Here is a 26,267-nt window from a genome sequence, read left to right as displayed (position 1 = left end):
GAGACACCATCACATCAGAACCACAATGTATCAAATATCTATGTTTACATGTTATATCCACAAATTATATTAGCTACTCTATGGAGGACGAGACCTGACATATCAATAAATACATAGGTAAATACAGGAATAAATAAATAAATGCAAAATAAATAAATACAGGAATAAATACATAAAAGCAATGCATTTATTTATTTATATATATATGCATGCATTTATTTATTCCTGTATTTATTTATTAATATGTCAGGTCTCGTCCTCCATATTACTCTGGATATGTATTATAAATATTCATATTTGTCATAATCAAAACAAACAGTTTCAGATATTCACAACATTTTTCTCAAACACATTTGTCGATAATTGTAACAAAAGTCAGACAAACGCAAGTTCAATCTTCAAATAAATTGCTACTGTCCATAATTAAGTGTTTAGACAACTGAGTTTTCTGGTTAAAGACACCTCCAACTCCCTTTGATTTACTAAACAGATTTAAATTGTAGATTACAAAAATGTGGAAAAGTCATAAATCAGTTACAGATATCTGATTGCATTGCCATTGGCCTTTGAAATTGATATTTCATGTGAATGTGATCTAATCATTGTAATTTTAATGTTATTATTATTATTATTATTATTATTAATAATAATAATAATAATAAAGTTAAATAATTAAATTAAATTATTATTTGTTCATCTATTGCTTGTTGTCTGCCTGTTGGCCTGTCCATTCTATTCTATTATTATGATATTATAATATCATAATAATAATAATAATAATAAACATATATCATAAATAAAGGAAATTGTTCTTATATTTATCTCCCCATACCAATATCCATACTCCATCTTTGGTAAGAAAAGAAAGGTTAATACTCAAGTTAAAATAAAATGTTCCAATGACAGAGTGATCCATCTTTCATTATAGACGATCAGTAGAATCCCCGCGCTCCTTGAAGTCAGAACTAGTCGAGCCAAGAAAACTCGTTCAGCCCAAAGCAAAAATGAAAGTCTGACAAAGTTGCTCCATTTTAATAGGTGTATGTGTTTCAGGCATGAAAACTGACCTGCTTAATGAAATGTAGCACAGTTGAAGTCAACTAAAACCACCCAGGTTTGTGGTTGTTGTAATTAAATCTTTTTTCCCAGAATGCCAAACCTGATCAAATCATGCATATACATCCATAAAAATCCAAACAAAAAACCTCAGATTCACATGGTTTTCACATGACAAACATCAATATGCATCGTCCCTGCAATGAAAAATAAAAATATATAGCATTACATGAAGCACATGTAACATGTATGGGAGGTGCTTTAGCATTAAATCAGCCCAATCTCTTTGTCCAGTTCCACAGTTTAATTGAAAACATGAGTTCAAACCCCTGTGTAGATTCTGCCTCAGTGTTTACATACATGGAGGTTAGGTATTCTTATGGTACAGCTGATGAATGGACACTAGTATATAATAATGCATAATTGTATGGTAAAAACACAAGTCAGTATTGTATAGGCCACTGGTTGTCTATAAAAGGTTGTGATGGTTGTTTTGAGGTAGTGTGTTTTGGCTTAGAGGTGTGAGAACTAGTTGGATAGAAAAAATAATAACATGTTGGCCTTTGCTAGAGTTGTGCAAAATTAAAATTAAAAAAACAATTAAAGAGTTTCTCTGTATGTTGATGACATATACATTTCCTTTTTGAAGATGACAGAGAAACTGAAGAGGACACAGTCATGGAGGGAAACTGGATCCTGTGACCAGTGAGCTGCTGATTATCTTATGGCAAAGTATGAAATAAAAACAACGAAGGTGTAAACCAGTGGAAACAATACGGATGTACTGTGTCCTCCACAACCTGCTGTCACCCTTTTAGCACTGCATGGTGCAGGGAGTCAGACTGAACCCCCCGTTGGTTTCTCTTATCCTCTCCTTGTGTCTGGCCTGGACGAGACCAAACACCACTCCTGCCAGCGTCATCCGCCCTCCTGTCCTCTCTCCTGTGCGGCCATATGTCGCAGCGTTGGCCGTCTTGCTGCGCATGGTGCTGATGAAATAGGTGCGGACTTTGCCCTGGCGCTCGCTCACCTGCAACAAAAGCAACAACAACAGCAGTCACTCAACTCTGTCTCAGAGGTCATACCTGATCCTGGACCAAAAATGCAAGTTATTTGATCCGTCTAATGTCTGTTGTCTCTTTTCACCAGTAGGTGTCCCCCTTGTTGTAGTTGTTCCTTTATATCTGGAGTGGTTTAATCATCCATGGGTGAATTTCTACATTTGTGCTGATTAATAACAGCCTTTACTTGTATTCTGGCCAAATTTAAGTTTTTTTTAATAATGGGGACTCACGAGATACAGCTTTAATGTTAGTCGTTGCTGTGGCGTGTCAAAATTCACACATTCACACATTTATCACTCATCATTATCACTTTGTGTCATCACTCACAGGTACAGAGCTGCACAATGTGACTTCACACAATGTGACAGATAGAAAGCAATTTTAATGCAATAGCAAGAAAGTCACACATCAGAATGAATTGCCACAGGGTATATATTGTGCACTACAGTGTATTAGTCATTTGCAGAGACTGGTATCCGCAGATGCGTCACGGTAGATAGATATTAGGTCTCCTAATAATTGAACAGAATTATTTGCAGTAAAATGTTTTAAATAACATGCAAAAAAAAGTTGTGATTCATTTATCCAACATATGTCTCTTTGAAATGACTATTTTGCCTATTTACAATAATATTTGATTGGGTTGCAATAGTTTGTCATCTTTAAGAAGTGGGTACTTTAAGTGGGTACCACATCATGACATGAAAAATGATGCACTGATGTCCAACAGGACAAAGAACACTTTTATTCCCAGTGCAATACGTTTGTTAAATTTGCACAACTCTTTGCACAACCCTGTAAATCTCATTGAATTAGTCAATCAGGAAAGAAGATAGTGTTTTAACTTAAGTGTTTTTAACTCATATTAGCCAGTGAATCTACCTGTTGTGTGTCCTTATTTTCCCCCGTATTTTTGTGCTATCTGTGTACCTGACTGCAAGGCAAGTTTCTCTTTAGGGACAATAAACTGAACTGAACTGAACAGATTCGCCCCAAAAAATCACAACGTATCAACAACGAAATGCAAGAAAACATCAAATAGTAGATTTGCGAATGTATCATTAGTAGCATTCACTTCTAAATGTTTTTTTGAGCAGTTTAGCACTTAATCAGTGTGAAGTAAAAGGGATGTAAGAGAAATGAGGGTTCAGTCAGTGAAGCATAGTTCCTCATGTCAACAACTGCTCATCTATGCTGCACAACTGTGTAAATGCACTTAGCTATGCATCATTCTTTCAACCAGCCCTAGCAAAAAAGCAATCAGAATAATCTTTCGGTGCTACTCACCCCCTTGACAAATATTTCTCCACGTAGCTCCAGGACAAAACCCCACTCTGCCAGGATCCTCCGCGTGGATTCAGGTACCTGGATACGTCCGCTGACACCTGTGCTGTCCATGCGGCTGGCCAGGTTCACTGTGGACCCCCAGATGTCATACTGCGGCTTGGTGGCGCCGATCACACCTGCCACAACCGGCCCGTGGGCGATGCCTGTTTAAATCAGACAAAGAAAGTGATTTATCTTGGACAAATGATAAAAAAAAAAAAAAGTATAGTAGGAGTCTGTATGTGTTTGTGAATGAGGTCAGCCACATACCCACACGCAGCTGAAAGTTCTTGGCTGTGTTCCTGTTCATCTCTTTCAAGGTCTCCTGCATTGCCAACGCAAACAAAACCAGCTCGCTCAGGTGATTCCATTCATCCATGGAAACCTGAGAGAGACAGAGATACATGGATAGACAGTGAGTAATGAATTTTTCTTAAAGCTGTTGCCAATGAGGGAGGCCCAAATGCAGCCAAAACAAAAACAACTCACTCTACACACACACAAGAGAATCTCCCACCTGTCTGTCTGGAGCTAAGCCAGAGGCTGCCATGTAGCAGCTCCCGATGGTCTTGATCTTCTCCACATAGTGGAAGTATGACTCCTCCAGCAACTTGGACGCAGAAGAAACATTTAGAAAGGGAAAAACACCAAACAAAACTTGCATAATAGGAGCTGAGTCATGCAATGAGAAGCAATCACATTTGGCAACAGCAAGACTTAGACTGAACAGTGAAAAGAATGGTGTCTACTGTTTTAACTCCAGAAAATAAATGTTATATACTGTTCAACTATTATCTTACAATAAGGTTAAATCAATGTATACATACTTTATTTATACGGAACAGATTTATTTCTGATTTACACTTACCTCATCAAAGCCGGCAATGATCTCATTCAGCAGTCGGAGGCAGTCTACTCCTTCATGTTTGATCTCCTTCTCTTCAAAGTACTCATTGAACCCAGCGATGGAGGCAAACATAACACCCACTTCATCATAGGACTGGGAGTAAAGCTCCTGAAATGTATCATGCACCATTATCACGACAGAGGAATACAGATAGAGGCTCATAACGTGAATTTAAGACATATATATCAGTTAGGTTATCTTAAATGATCTCATAAGTCGGGGCTTTGATGATGATGATACCTCATCATGCTTGCTCCGGTCCAGGAAATGTCGAGCCACGTGCACAGGCAGGATGTTGTACAGCAGACACTCGTTGTGCTCACGCAACTCTCTCATGTCCTCCACTTCCTGTTGGGCCTGCAGACGCCACAGGAAGTCCAGTCTGGCCGTGGCCTCCCACTTGGAGGACAAAGGGCAGATACTTTGTGTTCACCCTGTCTTTTAGAAGCACTCACCTTTATCTATACGCTGTCATGGCAGTCAAACATGTGTCCTCTTAATAATGCATGTTAAGAAAATCCATGATGAATGAAACTAATATTTTGAAAAATGCTATGAGAAAACAGGGGGAGACGGTACCTGGCGTCCATTGTAGAAGACGGCAACAATAAACATCATCATGAGAAGGATGGCGATTCCGTTTCTCCTGACATAATGAGACCTGTTCGTGAAGAGAGGTGGAATATTGATTCCTGGAATATGCACCTGATGTACACTACCGTTCAAAAGTTTGGGGTCACCTATACAATTTTTTTGGTGTTTTCCATTAAAAGTCACACTTTTATTCATCAAAAGAGTTGCAAAATGAATAGAAAATACAGTCAAGACATTGACATTGACAAGATAATTTTGCCCTTCAAACTTTGCCGATTAGCAAACACAATGCACCATTAGAACACTGGAAATGGGTCTCTATACACCTATGTGTATATGTGTATTCCATTAAAAACCAGACGTTTGCAGCTAGAATAGTCATTTACCACATTAACAATGTATAGAGTGTATTTCTGGTTAATGTCATATTCGTTCGAAAAAAAAGGGTTTCTAAGTGACCCCAAACTTTTGAACGGTAGTGTATTAAACATGCGTACAGCAGGAGTAAAAAAAACAGTATTTGTACTAACTTGTGCTGCACGTCATGGCGTGTGAGCGTGAGGAAGGCCAGGTGGATGAGGTAGGAGTAAAAAGCCACGGCCAGCAGCAAGACCGCCAGCTTCAGCAGAGAGTTCAGACGCAAGAAGACGGCACAAGTCACCATGGCGATCACACCGCTCAACACAAACACCTGAAGAGACAGTGCAGCAAAGATGTTTTCGGATGAACACGTTTAAGTTTGTGACGCCAGATCACAAACTTAACTCAAATCCTCTTCAGGTGATATTGAAGAAATATGCTACGTATAACCGTCTCTCGTCCTTACCTCAGGATAAGTGCAGACACTGAGTGGAAGCAAGACTGTGCTAGTTCTGTCCATCATGTCTGCATCTCCTGTGTTAGTGACAATACACCATACCTGCACACAGACACAGACACACAGCATATGTAGTTCAAATCACAAAGCAAAATTTCTCACTCAGACATACCAAATATGCCTATGTCTGAGTTTCCCTCTTAATCCATACATACCTTTGAGGTGGAACATTTCTATAACAGGAGGACATGCAGAAGTAATACAAAAGTGAGTGAACCTTTTTCAATGTGCTGCTTTTTCTGAACATGTTGGTCATAATGTGTGATCTAACCTATTAAGGTGCTGATGGAAACTAAGTGAACCCTTGAAATTTTATGGTTCCGGTAGACACATGAATAAATATCTAATTGTGATTATTTCTGACAGGAAATGCGATTGCGATATAATTTCCGATATCAGAGGGAATGTTATTACGTCATTTTGACGTCATTATTCTCATTTTCATTCCAAAAACATATTAAAAAGGATTAATGTGTGATATTTGTGCAACTCTGTGACAAACAAAGATGTTCTCTTCAGTCTGTAGAATAAGATCAAGTGTATAGATCAAGACAATAATTCATCTAAAATGATATTTTGACACACATTTTGGCTTGAACAAATATGGCGCCAAAATTTAGCCTTTAGCCTTTAGCCAAGCTATATTTTTTACCGCACTGATCGTTCTATTGTAACTTGGATAAAAATGTGTCCATATTTGTAGAATTAATAATTATCTACCTATTTCAAAAGAGCTCCAAAGGCCAGAATTTGTGACATCTAATGGTGGGACTCTTTAGAGTCAGATCCACACATTATGGAATGACAGCGGCCTTCGCACACCAGACAGCACGCCATTAATTTTTTGTTTGTGTAATATAGGAGAAAAAACCAGGGCCCGCGTCATTCAGTCTCTCACCATGTCAGTGGAGGCCAAACCGAAGTTGACGACGATGGCCGTGAGGGTGAGAAGGTTGCGGGCACTGTTGTTTTCGTGGATCCAGCAGCAGAACTGTTGCAGTGCAAAAGGCGTCCACTTGAACTCCTCAGCCAGGGCCAGCAGTAGCAGCAGCATGTAGATGAGCAGAAAGACTAAAAACTGGAGGACGGCTGGGAACAGCCTTCAGAGGACGGATGAGTTTGGACGACAAGAAGAAGAAGAAGAAGAATCACTTGTTGTGATTGGGTATACTGAGAACAAACTTAAAATAACATTGACATTTGTGGAAGAATAAAGATTCCTTCAGGTGCAATTATGAATAATTATAATATTATATGTATTAGTTGATACCTGGGAGCAGGGATGAGGGCCTGTGCAGCCATGAGGAAGAGGAGCATGATGAAGGAGCAGACCAAGTTGGAGTTGAACATTTCATCTCTCATTTGGGAAAACTGGACCAAAAAGAGATAAAAAGAAGAAGATCAGAATCATGTCTTTACTTTGCAGCAGTGTATATGAACATCTCACTCTGTCGGTATCATACATACCTTGTCCTCAATGTTTGTGTCCTTGAACACCAAGGTCAGTGGAGTTATGTGCTCCTTGTGCATACGCTCACTGCTTCGAACCAATATGGCATGTTTGATGCGTTTGTTGATCTCCTTGGAGGTCGACTGCCATATGTTGGGCATTGAGCCGTTTGTAAAAGAGGCCAGGATCTAAAATACAGGGAAAGTAAAACAGGAATGGGGTGAGATTAATATTTGACTGTGTGACACCAGGCACACGACACCACAAACATAGTGATTTCCCTCTGTTTTGCATCCCTGGACCTACACTGTTCATGTCGTTGACGTTCCTGAAAGGCATCTCCAGGTTCCAAGTCTGGTTTGTTTTCTGGACTCTGGGGGGCTCAGCGTGGTGAACTTTGACCCTCTCCTCCTGAGGGCAGATTAAGAACGTGTCGATGTTGTGTTTCCTAAGAAACTCGTTCCTGTCGCGACCGTGACCATCCTCTGTCTTGTAGGTGCCCTCTAAGCAGTCCAAAGTCGCCCTTGAGATGTGGATGCGTCTGAGCGATGGAGAAGTGAAGTATTATTATTAGTGATGTACAAAGAAATACTTCCCAAATGACCCAAAAAGGGAAAAATAGATTCTCTGAGAACATTCACCCTGGTATTCCTCCAGCCTCCAGCATGTTGGCGATGCCTACATCCCAGGACCAGACGTCAAACTGCCATTTCTGAAGTCCCAGCACTCCACACAGGACAGAGCCTGTGTGGATGCCGATCCTCATGTCCATGTCAAAGTTTAACTCCTTCCGCACATACCTGGTGTTTGTGGAAGATAGAGTGCACAGTCATATTTTTGGAGCGTTTGTTGTTTTGTGACATATTTGACAGTCGATTTGGACGCAGGGCTTTCGACTGACCGTATCGTGGTGATCATAGCCAGGCCCATCTCCACGCAGTGACGGGCATGGGCCTGCTGTGGCTCAGGGACCCCAGACACACAGTAGTAACAATCACCCAATATCTTTATTCGCAGGCAGTGATGATCCTGTAATGAGTGAGGACTTTTATTTCAAGTTTTGTCTAATCCAGAGGCCTCAAACTTGCGGCCCACCACTTATTATCAGGTCAAAAACAAATTATTTTAGAGATATTATACTTTTTTTCTCACATGGCCAGCCTCCTACTGACCAATTTAGACACTCAATGGGCCCCCAGGTCATTTCATTTTGAGACCCCTGGTCTAAACCATGTTATCTAATGGATAATTAAGAAATACTCAGGGTTTTCACCTCTGCCAGTCGGTCAAATCGTCCAAAGAGCTCGTTGAGCGTTCGTACCAGATCCTGTGCCGACAGGTTCATGGACAACAGAGTGAAGCCCTTGATGTCTGCAAATAGGATGCTGCAGAGAGGACGGACAACGGTGAAATAACGTTACTGCACGACACAGTCAGGTTTGCCTCCGAGTTTCCTCTTAAACTGCTCTGTCACATACTAAACTCCGTAATGTAATCCTTTCCAAAACATTTTAAACCCCTCTGTTGGCGACGTAAGCCTCGCTGTGTGAGCACATGGCCGTACCTGACGTCTTTGTGCTGGTGGATATAGATCTTGTGAAACTCCTGAGGGTTGAGTTCATCTTCCAAGGAGCTCATGTCAGCAATCATCTCCAAGGCAACAAAGCGAGGCAGGATTGACAGCACCAGACGCTCCTGTGTGCCAAAAATAATGAGCCCAGTGTGTCAGTGTACTGTTAATACCAACATCGCGCCTGTTTACAAACACATCACAAGACGATTTACGACAGGATTTAATCCTTCTGTTCTATTCGTTTCCAAGTTTGACAACAGAGCAAAACTTCAGCCTTTTAAAAACAACCTGTCTCTGGTTCTCTTGCTCCAGTTTGAGGCGACCCTCAATGCAGCGCCGTGTCTCCAGGAAAACCTGTCTCTGTGCATGGTCTGTCAAGTAATGGATAAACAAGCCAGCTGTGTTCATACCCAGGTACAGCAGGCCTTTGGCAAACACCTGCATCCAAGGGAGAGCAAACATCTGTTCAGCCTTTAAATACATTTAAGTAGATATCTGATATGCGTTGAAAGTGCTGGTCTTCAGACGGTTAATGCACAGAGCAGCAGCCAGATACAATCCGAGCCAAAACTCAAACTAAATGGATCAAATTCAATTAATGGATGAACTAATCAATCAATGTCCTGATTCAGTCACTGTTTTATGCAGCCATATTAGTTCATTAGAGGGAGGAAATAATTCAGGATACTGAATAATGGAAACACATTTCCGGGGGGGCTATACCAGCACTCATCAGTCAAAGTCAGTTGACTGAATTCCTCACCTTTCTCATTTGTACTGCATCATTGTAGTTGTGCGCAATCTCCACCAGAAGGTGCAACACTGAGGTAAGGGTGCCAGCACACATGGCCCACAGCAGAGGTAAGGGCAACAGGGTGTATGTGGCGAACAATGTGAACAAAACGTACCACGACGGGTCTTTTTCTAGTCCGTACACCAGTCCTCCCAGCACCTGCGTGGTCTGTGACAACCAGCTCGCTACGCCAGCATAGTGGAGCCAGCGCGGGGACAAAGAGTCTTTGCAGGTCAACACCACGATGCACAGCGCTATGGAAAACATCATGAAAATGCCTGTCAGGCAGCCACGCAGAGTGTCTTTGGAAGGCTCGGGGGCCAACGCCAGGTACAGAACCAACACGTGCAGCTTGGCCACAGCATCGATTACATTCGTGATAGCTAGAGAGTTGCGTCTTTGGTGGGAGGAATGCTGCTGGTAGAGTTTCTCCAGGTCGCGGGATTTAAAAGTATGCCTCAGGGAGGGTACGTACACACCAAGAACAGTGCGGCCCCAGTGCATGAAGAAGTCGGCATCGCTGGAATAGTCACTGAAAGAGCCCCCAGTGCTGTTTTGTGTGCAGGTGGACCCACGAGGGTGGACTCTGAAGACGGAGGAGCGACGTTTGGTGAGGCCGCGTGAGCCCTTGTTGAGGATTTGTCTGTTGATCTCGTCGATGTAGGTATCTGTCACAAAGATTTTGCGTGCTGGCTCCACACCGACCTGCGTTGCAACAGAAAACCAGACATGTTTATTGTAGGAGGCACTGCTCCCGCCTTTTTTTCCATCATATCATCATCCAACATCATTACACCTTACAGAAATGGTGGAAGGCAAATTCATTTTGGTCTTTTAGAAAGTGTCTTTTTCATCTCTGTGGTTTGCAGTTGTAGATAACATTCAATGGATTGTATATTTGGAGAATTTTCTATGACCCTTTAATATACCAGTTCACCAGAATTAAACTTATACTGTATATTATTCACTATTGTATACACGCGTCACCCATGAAAATGTTCCGCAATTGAACTACAACTTTTAATTTAATTTGTTTATTTATAAAGTCAGTGAAAATAGCATGATGTTTTGATAACCAGTGAATCCTTTGGCCAGATCTTTTTTTGTGTGCCAATCTATACTTTTTATACTAACTGCATATCATTTATCCACGACTGACAAAGCAGGCCTGCTGTTGCTTTAACCCTTAGTGCTCACGTGGCACAGATCCGTGCATTAGGTGCACGTGCAGCACGTGCACCCTTGTTAAATTGCCGTGGGAATCATACACAACTCCTTATATGGACATCCTGGGTGTGTGTGTTTATAGGTCACATATTTAGGCTTTACAAAATGTGTTTCTTTGGTCTTCTTATGTGTTGTTGGGTCGGGATAATTGTGCAAAAGTCACAAAGTAGACCGTTATTTTGTTTTTGTTCCTAAAAATGAGCCAAGATAACTTTGATTTATTGTGGTGTTTTTATATAGTTGGTGAAAATTAAAAATCATCAGATTGTCTATAGGCTGTGCTGGATAAAAAGGACATAAGACACACTTATAGCTGTATATATGTTTTAACAATAATGGAAAAAAAAGCCTTAATGCTTTGCGTTCTAAGGGGTAAATTCCATGTCCTGGCTGAAGACACCTTCACACACCAAACACAAATCAGACGTAGGGGAACAAACAACAGTTCCATCTGGACAGATGAGTGTGGCATAACCAGTCACCTGGGCGTTGAGCTCCTGCTGGATCATGATGTGTTTCACAGCATTCTGCCACAGCATCTTTTTCCGCCGTAGCCCGGGTGAAAGCGCTGCAGTAAGGCAGGGTGGCTCACAAAGCCCCATAGGGGCAACCTGAGTGGTCTCTGAAAAGGTTACCATGGTGATGATTGGAGTTGGCCAAGGCTGTTGGTGTTGGATCAGGAGGAGGCAGTCGTCTGGAGCGGGAGCAACGTTACAGGATGTGGAAGAGAAGAAAGAAGGAGGTGGTGGTGGTTAATGAAGACTTTTAATGATATTTAGATTACATAAACTCTCATCATGGCAAAACAATTCACAATAATCTGCAGCCGAGATTTTACAACTCGAGGGAGTTGTGGTGTTTTTGTATTGAATAATACTGTTATAATGTAATATTATTATTGCTATTTATGTCCCAAAGTTATGATTAAAAGTAAGCACTGAAAATGAACAATGAACATTATCTGTGGAATCTGTTTAATACATCATTATAAAGTATACAATTTTATGTATATAAATGTTATATACATTTATAAATTGATAATGAAAGAAAAAACGATTTGTCAGTGTGAATTTGTTAGTTTAATTGTTCCAACATGTTCTATACTTTTCACCAGCAATATATATGTGCATATAAATCTCTCTCTATAATAATAATATAATCTCTGACATGGATGAATAATTCAGCACGTTAAAACCAAAAGTCACCTGTCAGGCTCCACGTGTTGACACAGTGTGTGCCAAAAGAAAGGCAGCTTTCCAACAAATTATCCGCTCGCCAGATTTAGACCTGAGCTGTTTAATGCTCAGAGTTTAACTCTTCCTGGTCCTTCTGTCTCTGCTCTGCTGTCCCACCCAACTCACAGTCCACTGTCATGAGTGGATATGATAAAACATTTTAAATCACGAGAGCTTTTCTATTAACGCTCATTCACAGGGTGAAAACTTGATTCAAAATATAACTATTTTGATGTTAAATGTTTTATCATATCCAGTCCGTCTATTGACTTTTCTCTGCTGTAAAAGAATCACTAGCTACGAAGCTACAAAACTGACCTGTATTCTTTTACATATTGTATATCCAATGCTCAAGTCCAATATACACTCAGCCAGGTCATCAAAATCCTCTTCTGCAGATTCCATTGCAATCTCCAATTTTTTGTAAGGCACAATCCACACATAGGGAAAATGAAAAGTGATGTAGCGTCCACTGTTGTGCAGAATCCAAAAGTGATGAGGAGCGGGAGAGGAAGGTGCAGCCAGAAATGTGTGTGCAGAAGCTCTGGCAGGGTTGTAGGTCACCGACTGCACTGTTTTGATGCGAAGTCAACAAATGCTCTGAAGCAGAGCGGCAGGACAGGAGCGAGGAGTGCAAAGAGGATTAGCGAGTCAGTAGCAGCAGCAGCAGCAGCAGCAGCAGCAGCAGCAGCCACTCTCACTGTCTTGAAAAGCTGAGGTCACTGGTCACAAGACAACGTGAAATTAAAAGCAGTTCTCTCACATGTAGGCCGAGGCAACCAAACCTTTTTCAAAGAAGGGCTTACACTTTTTATGATTAGTCTGTTTTCATGTGTTCTCAGTTTCATTCACTCTCCTTTTTTTATCCATCCATCCATTATCTACTTCTTGCCTATCTAAGCTGACATAGGGCGATAGGCGGGGTACACCCTGGAGAGTTCGCCAGTCCATCGCAGGGCCACATATAGAGACAAACAACCATTCACTCACACACCTACGGGCAATTTAGAGCGACCTAATCCCCAAATCTGCATGTTTTTGGACTGTGGGAGGAAAACCCGAGCACACACGGGGAGAACATGCAAACTCCATGCAGAAAGACCCTTGTTCCAACTGGGGCCCGAACCCTGGGTCTTCTTGCTGCAAAGGTGAGAGCAATAACAGCTACACCAACCGTGGGGCCCCTCCTTTTTTGACCATTATCTCCAATTCCTTCATGTCATGACAATAAAAAAAAAAAAGGTGATGCCAATCTTAGTATAAGTGATGTGTTATCAGTGCCATGCTGGTATGCTTCGGTAACTCACACACACACTTCCTGATCATTAAGCAGCGTTGTTAGATGTATTGCTTGAAGCGTGATTCATTGTTTTCATGTTAATTTTTCCAAATTCACCAGTAAAAGTAAAAAAAAAATGTAACAGCTATTTTAAACATGCCACATTTCAAATATTAAGATAAACATGTGGTGTAGTGGTTAGTGCTCTCGCGTTTGCAACAATAAGACCCGGGTTCCCTGGGTTCGAGGCCCCAGTTGGAACAAAGGGTCTTTCTGCAAGGAGTTTGCATGTTCTCCATGTGTGTAGGTTTTCTCTGGGTTCTCTGGATTCCTACCACAGTCCAAAAACATGCAGATTTGAGGATTAGGTGAATTGGTCACTCTAAACTGACCGTAGGTGTGAGAGTGTGAGTGAATTGTTGTTTGTCTCTATATGTGGCCCTGAGATGTCCAGGATGTACCCAGCCTATCTCCCTATGTCAGCTGAGATAGGCACAGCACCCCCTGCGACCCCCTGGTGGAGGATGAAGCGGTAGATAATGGATGCATCAATAAGACAGAGGAGTGGCTAACGACTCAAATACAGAATAAAATCACATCAAGAACATCACATAATATCGTGAAGTGGACTTCAGTGTTGACGATCTAACTGGGCAGCAGGCCTGTGGTCCCTGTGGTTGTAAGCTGGTTAAAGTTTCTGAGACTCGCATTGCTAATTGTGTCCAGGCAACGCACAAAGCTCCTCAGGCTGATCTAATGAGTTCCCATCTGTTCGACCATGATGGTGTAGCGCAGACCTTTCTCGCTGATTACTGTACATCCAAAAATAGCCCACAGGTCTAAGGCAATTACTTCTACTATACTGTGCCACCGCGTCGGCAACGGCACGTGTAAAAAAAAAAAGCCCTTTGTTTCGTTAGTCGTGATGGTCAGTGGACAAAGAGAATGAATCAATGCACGCCATCTTGGATTAGATTACTAATCTTACTCTTGAAAATCACTTGGAGTAAGCGCACGTGTGTTTATTTAATCTGTCATTTTGCTTAGTGACTCTACAGTATTTGCAGTGCCTGTGAACTTGAGTCCACCTGTGGCAGGAGAGAGGAAGTGTTAGTCTCCTCAGGGAGAACACACACACACACACACACACACACACACACACACACACACACACACACACACACACACACACACACACACACACACACACACACACACACACACACACACACACACACACACACACACACACACACACACACACACAAACAAGATAATTAGTATTAAGGGTAACTGCTTTGGCCGCTCACTAATCAGCTGATTCAAGCGACACCAGCACAGTTGACCCTACAGCCTTTGTGCTTGCCAAACATTTCACTTGTGCCGTATACACAGAGGTCTATTGGAGACTTGTCTGTGCGTATAAACGCTTGAGGCGTTTCGTATTTGTATTTGTTGGCTCTTGCACAAACTTGCAGGCATAAACAAAGACGCCCAAGTCGTGATGTTTTCAAAGAACTTATTTGCCATTACTACACTCTTATTTCCCACAGATCAAGTGGCATCAAAAAAGTTAAGAGAGAGAAAAATTTGACGCTGCCACAAAATGTCTTCACACTTTACCTCCATTCAAAGTCTATAGGAGTCGGGTCACTTAAAGAGGTTACTTCACAACTTACTGTAGATCTTCCACAGTAGGTGTTGCCATACCGTCCAAAAGGGGTCTAATGAACAAAGAGAGAATTGTCAGCATCACAGGGCATGGGAGGACAAATATAATTCTACATAAAAGACACTTTAGAGCTCATGGCTTAGTGGTGTTAAATTCCTTAGTGTGCGAATAGTGTGGTCCACTGTGAAGCACCAAGTGTGGGGGTTCAAAAAAGGTGGCAGATAATGTGACACGTCACGTGTATGAGTGTAATGAGCTGCAACTGAATTTTTCCTTATTGAAATCAATAAAGTTGTCTGAATTTGAATGTCTCCCATCTGCACTAATATTGTCCTGCAAAACGCTCAGGTTTAGGTTATGTTACACTTGCAATGACGCCTTTTGAGGAAAGATGAACATAATTATGTCTATAATTTGCAAACTTTTTGAAACTTTTATTTGATTCTGTCTGATCTACTGCTGCGATCGACTTGTATAAAGGAAAGGAGATACAGAGCGTTTTTTTCTTTATTATGGTTAATCTATTATGATAATAACACTACTGTGATTTGGCAGGTTAATTGCGTTATCCATCATTCGTATTCATACATTATTGAATTTGAGATGAATGAGATACAGTGGAGATGCTGGCAGCAATTTAGAAGTCAGGATGCTCTATTACCCATCTGCAAGAGGAAAATAGGGAATTACATTTTTTTTAATGTGTGTGTATATACATACTCATACTGTTAGATTGAGTTCAGGGTTAGGACATAAACTGGTTATGGTTAAGGTTGGATGCTCCAAATGAATGAAAGTGCCATAACAAGAAGAGCTGCACAAACCTGTGTGTGTGTGAGTGAGTGGGTAAGAGAGAGAGAGAGAGAGAGAGAGCAAATATTACAGCCTCTGTGTTGTGTGTGGTGTGTGTGTAGCTGTACTTGTACAACAGGTAACTGAAGGAACAGTAACTACACGTGCGGTTTGACTGAACCGTGGTCACGGTGGCCGGACATTAAAGGCCTGCATGCTGCACATTTTTTTTAAAGGATTTACACTGTTTTCACTTCATGGTAAGTCGAGAGTATGTTGACACTTATAGGCGCAGCCAGCAGCGAGCTAAGGTTAGCATGGTAGTATCATACATGGACGCTCACGTAAACCATGTTCATTTTTTTTAAAGTATCTGTCACATTAAGAAAAAATAATACGTGTATATCGGAAACGAACATGACTTAATTGAAACACTTGTCACGGAAGAACAAAGTTGTCACGTTTAACATTGCTAACGTGAAAATCATTTAGTGGCAGCTGTCATCGTCTTAAATGTATGCCCGAGTGTGATAAGATGACCCGTCTCGCTACTCGAATGTCGCCGGTTTAATAATTTCGAACTGTTTTTGTTTTCGTTGTTTTAAACATGTTAAAAAGGTCAAGAATGTCTATTAGAGTGTCAGCTAACCTGGGCATGCTAACTTCCGCAGGCCTAAGACAAACCAGCGGTTTTCCTGGTTGTTGAACCTCTGGTGGAGGACTCCTTTGCGGGCTGAAGTGCCGCCCATCCCCGTGCCACTGTGAACCTGGAGGAGCAACGCCGCCTTGTGACAGACATCCAACATGACAGGTGAGTAACACCCAGTAATTATCAACCTGCTAGCAGACAACAAAAGTTGAATGGAAGTGCTTTGCTGGGTCATTTAAAACTAGATTGTTAGGTGTTAAATCCAAATGCACAACAAATCACTGCTGATTGTGTGGAATGTTCTCTGATACAAACACTACATGAAGGGATGGAATTATATACAATATTATTATTGCACATAGGGATACAAAGCGATTAGTATATATTGACTGAGGTGGCTTAATTAATTGGATAAGGAGAGAAATGGATGCTAGCTCACTAGCATACATGTGCCATAAGAGGGAGCCTGCATCTGTCTACTAATCCCAGGAAATGATAATGGTATTACTTACAATTCTTTCGTGCTTTGATGTTGGTATTAAAAGTCTATATCTTATGGTTTTAAAACATTTTTGATTATTGTTATTTTAATGTTATTTAGATGTTAGTAACATGTTTTGTTTGAGTTCATTAGTTCATCTGTTTACTCTGTTTATTTTGCTGGTCACAAATGACCAAATGATGGTTAAACATCTAAAAAACAAACAAACCTTATTTTAAGCTATTTTATTTCAAAGTTATCACAATAATGTCATGGCATTCATAGTTGCCAAAGTAAATGAAGTAAATGAATTTGCACAGAAATCACTCACCACACACTTTGCCTGTGTTGGGATCCACTGGTGGCCACATTCCTTGCACCTACAGCCCACTGAATGAATAGTTGTCCCACGGTTTTTCCTGTTTCCCTGCCTCTCTCTACCCTCCTATCTCTGTGTCTCCCAGAGAGAGCCTTCTGGTGGATAGTGAGCCCCATTGTGTCAGTGAGATGTTTATTAATGAGAGAGGAGCACACAGAGCAGAGCTGCCATGGAAAGACTAATCGCTAATCTCTTTGTTAATACGCTAAATCTGCCAGTGTACTAACATAAATTACCAAGACGCCGCAAGACAGGGACAAGTTATTTTGTGGAGGGGCTACTTGGTGATGTTGTGAATTTGCTCTGGTGTCAGACTTTACACTGGAGTGGGAGTCAGCTTTTCTTTTCAAAGACAGTTATATGTGTAAGTTGCTGGAGTTGTATTGCTTTGGAACCAGGGAGTTGTGGATGCAAGGGAGTAAGTGCAGTCTTGAATTTTAAATTTCTTTTTAAAAGAAATTTAATTCTGTCGCTATTGGTCAGGTTTTTTTTTTTCCCCGCATCTATAAAAGGGTTAGTGTGTGTCTGAGTGTGTGTGCTTGCTTGTGGCCTGTTAAGTGTTTGTTTGCCTGCCATGCCCTTGCCTGCTCCTGATGTCCCAGCCTCTCAGAGGCTGGCACTGGACTGTCGTACCCTTCTGGACCATCGCGTTGGCAAGGGTAAGTGACAACACCACCTCCTCTGTTCTCGCTCTATGGCTACTTCTATGTTTCCAAGTGAGAGAAGGATTTGACTGAAAATTTGCTTTCTTCTTTGATGGTTGACAAAATGTATCGTGCTGCAAATTGACTATAAGGGCTCTGACTTATTGCAAACTACCACTGGTCTTGTCATAAGCAGAAGTAAATTGAGGTTTATCAGATTATTTAAGCACTCAAGGAAGCAATCATAAAAAGCAACACTGGCTTTAATTACTATTTAGCTGTTACCGTTATAAAGTTTCAGCCAATTAATGTGAAGTCAAGTTAATTTTCTGTCTGGGTCATATTTAATTGCTTTCAGTTTTAATCATGGCGGATGCATAAACTCGCTCATTTGTGAAATGTTCTGCGTGGCATGTAGAGTAACTCGACAGGGAATGGTGGTTCAGAAGTGCTAGTATACCAAAACAAGCAAAACAAAGCTTTTTTGTGCCTATTGCAATTTATTCTAAGCAAAGTGAGCAACATTTATCTCACTCCTCTTGAAAGTATCTTGTCTCAACCTTAATAAGTTGTGTGCAGAATATTTGTCAATGAAACTGCTCTTGGCTGCAGTCTTAACACCAGCCGCTGCACATGTTTGAACAGAACAAATTGGCTCTGTCTGTAATTCATTGAACTAGTCCCTTTGTAACACCATCTCTCTTCAGGTTGTTTAGTCACTGTCAGCTGAGCACAAAGATCTCTGGTTTTTCAAACCTTATACTGTGTTGCCGTTTGCAAAAAAGTTGGTTCTTGATTTGGTAGTCAATCTTTAAGAATTCATAGTATTTTATGTCTTTGTTTTGGAGAAACAAATTATTATACATCAAGCACATCTCATGTTCTACAGTGATGCTGCAGCATCAGGAGGTTTTTTGGTGTCATTGTCATTGTTCATGCATCAGATCTATTTTTGGCAACACTAATACCTGGTTTTATGCTTGTCATGTTTATGGCTGTGTGATTATGTAGTTGCTACATCTGAGAGATGTGAGCCAGTTTGCTGATCAGCACCGTGTGAATTCAGTTTAGTTACAGAAAGATGGAATCTGAATGAGAATTAGTCAACAACACAGACATCTTGTAAAGCATTTCACAGCTGCTGCAGCTTGTTAAAGATGCAAATACCAGTAAACCATGTAATCACACATTATTTGTGTTAAGAAGTGCGACTGATTTCAAAACAAAAAATTAAAGGCTGGCGTATTTGGGGTTTCCACTTGCTGTCGTGGCAGAAACTTCATTTTGAATTATGTCAATATGAAGAAGGGAGAAAAGGCAGACATTTTGATGACGAGCTACGAAACCAATGAAAATATAGCAGAAAGTTGCATAAGCACAGAAGGAAACACTGTAAGCAAGTAAAGGAGATGGCATGGAAAGATTAGTGATGGAGAGGAGGGGAAGAGCGATGCTGGCAGGGGGCGGAGAGAAGGTACAGGGAGACTGCGTGAGTGGGAGGTCTTCTCCCTTTCTGTCCCTGTGGTGTATATTTCTCTCATAATCTCCCTATTTCTCTGCAACTGAGAGAAATTATGAGAAGTGAGGCGGATGTTTGCCTATGTGCACCTGCATGTGAAAATCTGTACTAACCGCCCCTTCAGAAGGAGCGCTGTCGCCGAAGACAAACAGGAAAATCCAAGGTCATCACAGCACGCTTCTCTCTGACGTTGACTTCAGCCCCCTTTTCAGTGCGCGTGTGTGTGGCTCGGCAGGCGGAGTGTGTGTGTGTGTGTGTGTGTGTGTAATTCATTGCTTCAAGCCAGGCTCTGCACCAATCACAGAGCACATTCTTATGCCTTTTAGCTCCAAGTACACGTGCAGGCATTTATCCCGGAGTGAGCATTGTGTGTGTGTGTGTGTGTGTGTGTGTGTATGCGTGTGAGTGAATTTCCAGTGCCTCTTGGCACAGCAGCATGTCTGTATGAACCACTGAAGCCACATTAAGGAAACATAAGCTGCTGCTGCTGCAGTGAGTCTCCAGCATCACGAGTGATGTACGGTAAGAATAAGTCATTCTTCTCATGCATTTGTATGTGTGTGTGTGTGTGTGTGTGTGTGTGTGTGTGTGTGTGTGTGTGTATGTGTTCGTGTTCTTGGCTTTAACGTCATGCGAGTAATCTGAAGCATCCCGACTCCGGCCGGTTTTCCTACATTCCATACATTTCCTCTCAGATTTCTCGTGACAGACTGCAGTTGTCAGTACAGTATAATGTCTCCTAAAAGCGTAGTATGGGAACGTTGTCTCTTACAAGGATACTCTATTACTATTAAATTGCAGTGTTAGTGTGCAAGGTGGAACGTGTTTTCGGGATGTTTATTTTCTGTAACAAACACTTTTGATTCCTTGTACTATGTTGCATATGATAACATTGGGATCTCTGCTTTAAAATAATAGTAATCTTACTGCTGAACTTATGTCGGAGATGTTGTACTGAATGTTTTTTATTTATTAGCTTTTCTTTAATGGCTTTCACGACAATGCCCTTGATGACATGCTGGTGCTGACATTTGCTCTGGTGTTTCTGGGTCACGCTGATATATGGCTCATTGATTAGCACTAATTAAAAATGTAGGCAGCTTTGCTTGGACTTTGCCGACTATTGATGGGTGAAGGAAGACAATATCAACACAGACACGACACAGGAGACGCTTTAGCTTGGTTTGCCTGTGCACTGCACTGGTGTGCTAATGCTTGGGACTCTCGCAGCCTAGTTTTAGTAACAGTTTGACTGTGATTCATAGTGTGTCAGATTGGCCTTGTTTCACAAGGATTTGATGGCAGCTGCTGTGTCTGTGTACAGCGTTGGTTGGTTGGTTGCATTTTACCAGCTGTGTTCACTGCCACCCACACTTGATCTGACTCGGTGTACAGGGATTGATGGTGGGGGGGAAAAAATGTGTATGCTGTACCTATGTCACTGCAAATTGTATGCACTGTGTATGTGTCAATGATATGAGGACATGTTCTCAATTCGTGAGGCTTGACATAACGGAAATAGAGAGAGGGGGGCGTTGTGAAATAGGTGTTTCGGTCATATATCTGAATAGCTTTCCTCTGCATGCTTTCGTGACAACAGTTCAGATGTCAGTCTCCTCTCCTCGTTGCTCACCTCCTCTTCTCATCTGCTCTGCAGCTCTTCCCCAAATTCACTGTGTGACAGCTTGTGTGCATGTTAGTCTGCTGTTGAATCAGCCCCATGCTCATTAATTGTTATTTACTCTCCTCTCTTGTTTGTTGCTGCATGTTACTAGTTTCTGCTGTTTGTGAAACCTCCCTCCCCCTCAGGCCAAATTGCTTTGTAACCAACCAGCAATACAGTGTGTGTATTTGCTCCAGTATGTCTGTGGTCTGTCAAACTAGTGCTTCCGATGACCCCAGGTGAAGGTGAGGTCCAGATATCCGAAGTGTGTCTTATATTCTTGCCGGGCACCAGAGCTATATTTACTCTACTCTTATCATCCACGTGATTTTTTCTTTTTGGTGCATCAGAGCAGCTTGAGGTCAGCAGGTACAGATAAATGAGTTTGCAAGATATGCTCGGTCCACTTTTCACATTCTTATCGTGTGTGTGCTTATATTTAGTCTATCATAGATAGTTCTGTTGTTGTGTTTCAGAAGATGCACCGTCATACTGTGCTGAGGTTGAACCTTTTCACTTGTGTTGAGTGTTTATGCTCAGTACTGATTTGTGTGGCTCACAGTGCACAGTGTTTGAAGAAATGATTAAGAACCTACTTGTATTCAGAATTCTGTATTTTTCTCCCTTCAACATGTAGTTGTTGTTTTTAGACCCCTGTTTCCTAAAATGTTAAGCTGACATGCTGTGGGAAATGGAGAGTGTTATCTGTTAATGCACCAGGCCATTGTAACATGAATAAAAATAGCATTGTGATTGGCTGGCTCCTCGCTGTGGTGATCTGAAGGGTAGGGAAGAACACCCTCTTAACCTGTTTCTACATTTATTCCAAGAATCCAAGCAGTGGGACACGTACACAGGAAAGAGTTGAAGCATCTCTGAACCAGATGGCAGAGATGTAATTGTTTCTTCTATCTACAAACAACCAGCAATTCGTTGTTACACTGTCACGTTGTCATTAAAGTGTGTCTGAGTGTGGGTTAATGTGCGAGTGTTTGTGGAAGTGCGGAAGAGCTCAGTGTCCAGATCCTTAATGTGTAGTCAGCTTGCGTCAGAGTGGGTGGATGTCGTGAGATCCCCTGCTATGTATGCCTTTCACCACTGTCTTTAAAATTCCTGTCCACCCACTGTTGCTCGCTCTCTCTCTCTCTCTCTCTCTCTCTCTCTCTCTCTCTCTCTCTCTCTCTCTCTCTCTCTCTCTCCGCTCTTTATACACTAACCCACCATTATCAACAACACCACAGAGATACAAAGCAACTCTCTATTATTTGTTCTACTTAACCTAAATACAGCGCTGAAACTACGCATGCTGGTGAAGTTCTGGGCAAAGCGAAGTAGCAGCAGTATTCATCCCAACTCGAGCCACCTTCACACCGTATCTCGAGATATAAGCTGTCACACTTTGGAAGTGGCATCCATCAACTAGACTCTGCAGACTACTTAGTAAAAATACATTTCTCAGCCACATTTGAAATGGATTTGAAAACAGTGAGGCCTTATCGCAGAGGCACAGTCGGTCTTCAGATACAGCCTCTGAAGGATGGGGGCCCCTGAATTGGGACACAGCTGCAGAGACTGCTTTTCTGCTTTTAGTTAAACTGGCTTTTGGCACACACACATACACTCGCACACACGCATATATATATATATATATATATATATATATATATATATATATATATATACATAAAAAACTCTTCAAAATACATTTGCATTTGGTTGTTTGCGTGCAAAAAATGGCAGCAACTTAAAGGTCGCACAGGACAAGTACATTTTCTAATATTATGTATCACATTTTGTAACCAAGTGCAGAGCAAAAACGATGCTTATGTTCTCTCCCCTCCTGACAAAAAATATATTTCCTCTACTGATGACGGAGAGCATAGGGCCAATATAGACTGGACAAATGAGAGATACAATAAGTAGCACTAATCTGTGACTCATTCAGTCCACCTGTCCCATCACACTTCGATCTCCCTCTCTATCTTTCCCTGTCTATGTCTGTCACTTGTTTTCTCCTCCACTCTCTCCTCTCTACACTTGGGACCTGCTGCATTTATTTTTTTGTTGTTGATTTATTCAGGGGTGACTCCTACACCCAAGCCCTGAGCCAATACAGCAGGAATAAGTGAGGGAGGTTTGGAGAGAGCAGCAGGAGGAGGAGGGGATGAAGGGAAAGGAGGTAGGGAGTGATGCAGAAGCCTCATTAGTGTTTGAAGTGATGGAAGAGAGAGGAGCACTGCTATGAATAGACGCACAGCTCTTAGATATGTGTCGGGACACCAGCAGATGTCCTGCTGTGGAGTTCAGTGGAAGTTTTAGAGAGGAGACAAGACAGTAAAGATCCCTTTTATGCAATTAAAGGCTTTTCAAGGGCATCCTACTTGCATCAACTCCCCTCTTCCCTGGTGTAGGTCACTGGAGACGCACCATAAGGCTGGTGCATGTACTGAATGCAGTCCAGAATAGGAAATTATATTATGTTTGGTTACGGATAGTAGTCGTCAATAGCCTAACCCCTACTCGCAATATACTTTGTTATAATTACCATACCTATTGCCCTTAAGTTAAAAAAATATCCTTGTGTTTACGTTTGTTTTTGTTTGGGTTTTTATTCATCAACTCTATTTGCGCAAGGAACTTTGTCGCCTCGTGTCATGGTGAAACAGCCATGTGACCGCTGATTGATTCCGTCTTGAAAATGTGCACACTTGGTTCATTTTATGATGAGAATATATTTTTTATCATCTGGGCACATTTGGTTCACTGTAGAAGAACATGAATGTTTTTCTTGGAGAATAGAGCATAGAGAATAGGAAGTAAAGGGGAAAAAAAAGAAAAGCACAGGTAACCTTGTTGAAGCTAGAGTCCATTTGCTGGGACTGCAGTGACCTACTTTTTTCTACTGCTATTTGTGATCATAAAACTCATGTCTGTGTGAAATGAATGTAGCCTACGCATATAATGCTTGTTATGAAAAGCTGTGTGATAGGACACAAACATTTTTTTTTCCCCCTTCCTCTTTTTCCTCTCTCTCTCTCCCAGGGTCCCCTTATGACTCACCACTGCTGAATTACTTCAGCCAATCAGAATGCAGCTCTTGCTGGATAAGTAGCTTGCTGTCCCCTCAATGCAAAGTCAGAATATTGTGTGCTGCACTTACTATATCTTTCTGAGGAAAGAGACTTATTCGGAAAGAGAGTCTATGTATTATCAGTGAGGCATCTGTGTGATTATTATTGTTTTGTGTGTGTGACCTCATTCTTTTTCTACCTGGCTTTCCTCAAAATGCCTTTTAACAAATTTGCCTTGACTCAGTTTGTGTCTGAGTTTGTGAAATAAAAGCTATTGTTGTGCAACAGCACGGGGGACACACATGGTGGCGATGCTTACTAAACCTTTCTGTCCCTGAAGATTTAATAGCACGGAAAACATATCTCAAAGTTTGTAATCTCTGACTGAATGATGGCCTCACGCCAACACTGACTTTGCCAATCGACATTTGGCAGCTCTGTACTTTAGTCTTGTCTTTCCATATTTCCGCAGTTCCTAGAAAATGATTCAAACCTCTACACTCGACCGATCATGTTACTTGTCACAGCCGGCTGCACACATCTACTAAAACATTGGCAAGATTACTGTTAATTTCAGCTTGCTGTTATTTTACGACCTCGACCTGTCTTCTCGTTGCTGCCGTGCCAATTTAATTTATGACTCACTTTTTATCTCCAGTTTCCCACCGTTGCTTTTTGTGTTAAAAACACCTTTAAGAATGATTTGTTGCTTCCTTAGAATTAACTTATGTCACAAGGTTGTGGCTGATTTGTGACCCAGTATTTTCCCCGGTATGTCAAGATGATGTTGACTATGTAACCTATAATTTCCTCTGACTTTATTTACCATGTTTGGCCTCACTTTAAGGAAACAAGGGGTTGTTATTCACACAGACGATACAGAGTGCATTTTAAGTTGTTGTTTTTTCTGGACAAATGGAATTGATCACCTTTGTGTCTCTTTGTTTTTCTTCCTCTCCATGTCCTCCTCCTCAGGGGTTTGCGGTTGTTGTGGGGCACTCAGGCCTCGGTACAAGCGCCTGGTAGACAACATCTTCCCAGAGGACCCAGAGGTGAGAAGCACCAGTGACACAAAAGCTGTCGTTATCTTAACAATACTAATTTGATATTGGCTCAGGTGGCTGGATTGTATATCTGTTTCCTCAAAAAAATCTTATTAAAACAACAATATGTTAAACCCATAAACTCTTTAAAGCTTTAAAAAAGCTTTAAAAAAAATGGCCTGAAGTCTTGAATTATTCCATTTACATCCTACAGAGGCCTCTACAAACAATGTTATTTCATTGTCAGTTGCCGTATCCTGTGATGATGAATTCCAGACACAGGATGTTTTGGTGACACAGACGAATACTTAGGCAGCGATCTGTTCATCTCCATATAAACCCTCTGATTAGAGGAGCAGGTCTGTTTTTACAGCAGACACCTAAACCTTTCATAGCTAGAAATGTCAGGTGCACCTAAAAACATTAATGAGGGGGCCTTGTTTTAGTTAGGTGCGTGCCAGCAAGCTAATGCCAACTGGAAACTCATAAATTAAATGAAGCCAACAATAAAATGTTATCACTGTATATAACAACCATTTTGGAGGTGTTGACAAAGCGCTACAGACATGGCATAATGAAGTTCATCTCATGATCAGCAAGGTGTACTGCATGCTCTGTACTATGTGAGATTGTGGCCCATTCCATTTAAACCTGGCGCAATCAGAGAAAGCAACAATTTTAAAAATCTTTTAAAAAAAAGATCACATTTCGTTTCACAGCATCAGTTTCATGCTTGTGGCATGTTCACAGTGACTCCCTGTCACACTGCCATGGCTTATTCTGACTCTGGAATAGATTTGAGCCTCTGGTAAAACCTGTGCTCTTTGTGCTTTATCAAGGCTTGCTTGTCTTATATTTTGCCGTCATTCTGTTACAGTTGCTTTTTACTCTGTTTTCTTTTAATTTACAAAATAGTACAAAACAATAAGGAAAAAATAAGGAGCTATTATATTATATATTGTAAAGCTTTATA

The 26,267-nt window shown here is 41.3% G+C and overlaps 1 protein-coding gene across 1 annotated transcript; it reads right to left on the bottom strand.

Annotated features, from left to right (window-relative positions):
* Positions 1-1,870: 1,870 nt before the first annotated feature.
* LOC310934643 (adenylate cyclase type 8) lies at positions 1,871-11,505 on the bottom strand (the record flags this gene model as incomplete). The annotated part of the gene is made up of 20 exons (XM_083898430.1): positions 1,871-2,086; positions 3,408-3,610; positions 3,717-3,831; positions 3,964-4,056; positions 4,315-4,461; positions 4,594-4,752; positions 4,933-5,014; positions 5,478-5,638; positions 5,774-5,866; positions 6,723-6,924; positions 7,095-7,195; positions 7,292-7,462; positions 7,581-7,815; positions 7,916-8,074; positions 8,176-8,303; positions 8,548-8,659; positions 8,839-8,969; positions 9,136-9,285; positions 9,611-10,345; positions 11,350-11,505. The coding sequence occupies 20 exons, from the start codon at positions 11,503-11,505 to the stop codon at positions 1,871-1,873; spliced, it is 3,549 nt and encodes a 1,182-aa protein (XP_083754556.1).
* Between the last annotated feature and the right edge of the window lie 14,762 nt (positions 11,506-26,267).

The sequence above is a fragment of the Microchirus variegatus genome, assembly GCF_963457635.1.
Source record: "Microchirus variegatus genome assembly, chromosome: 12".
In the NCBI taxonomy this organism is placed as follows: Eukaryota; Metazoa; Chordata; class Actinopteri; order Pleuronectiformes; family Soleidae; genus Microchirus; species Microchirus variegatus.
This window is presented reverse-complemented; position numbering and strand designations above follow the sequence as displayed.